The sequence below is a fragment of the Solanum pennellii genome, chromosome 2, assembly GCF_001406875.1.
Source record: "Solanum pennellii chromosome 2, SPENNV200".
NCBI lineage: Eukaryota > Viridiplantae > Streptophyta > Magnoliopsida > Solanales > Solanaceae > Solanum > Solanum pennellii.
Genome location: NC_028638.1, coordinates 45,190,271 through 45,191,559, shown reverse-complemented (window position 1 = coordinate 45,191,559; position 1,289 = coordinate 45,190,271). Strand labels below are relative to the sequence as shown.

The window sequence follows — 1,289 nt, the reverse complement described above, 5'->3', positions numbered from 1 at the left end:
GTTTTTGCAACTTGATAAAAACTTTTCAAGAACTCTTGCAAAGGCTACTACCAAGCAAAGGCAGAATCATTCCAAGAACAGCAGAAATCTCTGGAGCTTTTTAGTGCAGCTGTTTAGGAATATATTCTCTTGTTCTTATATTGTAAACTATTCCTGAAACTATAAAGGAATCAGTGGGTAGTGTTGAAAGTCTAAGTTGTCCAGGTGGGATAGCTTAGTGGGTAGATAGTTTTCTACTTAGGCTTGTTAAGCAATAGGGACTGTTGCTTAACTGTAAGATTGATAACTCTTTCTTACGTTTGTTGTAATCGTGTTTTACTTTTGCTTTTGAAGATTAGTGAAAACGATTGAAAATCCTGTGGAACAGGTCGTGGTTTTACTCCCTTAAGCAAGGAGGTTTCCACGTAAAATCATTGTGTTGATTTTACTGCATTTAACTTTCTGGTAATTTTCTGGAGTGTAGTAAGGGACCTGGTCCATTACTTGTTAAGTGAAGGCACATATTCTATCAGCCTCCTCTGCTTCACGACATATTTCACCAGGATTTCCCACTTCATTGGCGATAATGGCAAATGGCTGATCAGCTATCTCCTCCTGCAAGCTGGCGAGCTTATTTGACAACTGATCTTCTTGCCTTATTGTCTTCCTCTGTAACTCGTCCACTGAGTTCAGCTGCACGGTCAAGAGCCCGCTGAGGTGTCCGGATCTATTGCCTTGGAGATAGTTGGAGAGATGGGATTCAAATTCTTTGCCACTCATCGCATAAAGGAGACGGATGTAACTGGAAGGCCTGCATCCGGAGATCCAAAGCATGGAGCTTTCTAACGTGGTGCACCAAGTTGGTGCAAGGTAGGCAGTGACATCACTACATGCCAAATGTCTGCGGGTGTCGATGTATTCTTGGAAGTGTTTGATGGATTTCTCAATGAGTTGTTTTAGGTTGAAGTCACTGCTGGCGCTAGTGTTAGAGGTGCTGGACGATGACGAGGAGTCGGAATTGTGGATAAGCTCCAAGAGGTCTTGTTGTTGGAGCTCCATCCATTCTTCAAAGCACGAGTGCTGAGCTTCTTTATCACTTACATGTTATTGAAGGAAGTCATCTTACTCCATGTCAATGAACAGTGGGTATTGATAAGAGTTGAACAATATAGACTGTGTTGAGAGATAGTGGAAATACTTCTTTGCTTTCGATACTTTATAGTAAAAAAGATCCAAAAAGATTTTGTTTGCATAATAATTAATCTTGGAACCCGTGACAGTAACCAAACCAATGATTTTGTATGCATTAG

At 40.9% G+C, this 1,289-nt stretch overlaps 1 protein-coding gene across 1 annotated transcript in view; it reads right to left on the bottom strand.

Moving 5' to 3' along the window:
• The window catches only part of LOC107010348 (protein DOG1-like 3), a gene marked incomplete at its 5' end in the record, with an annotated part of 8,310 nt that extends 7,227 nt beyond the window's left edge, over positions 1-1,083 (bottom strand). The window contains one exon of the mRNA XM_015209626.2: positions 514-1,083. Coding sequence (XP_015065112.1) covers positions 514-1,083 — 570 coding nt within the window. The remainder of the gene's footprint in view (positions 1-513) is intronic.
• Positions 1,084-1,289: the final 206 nt, after the last annotated feature.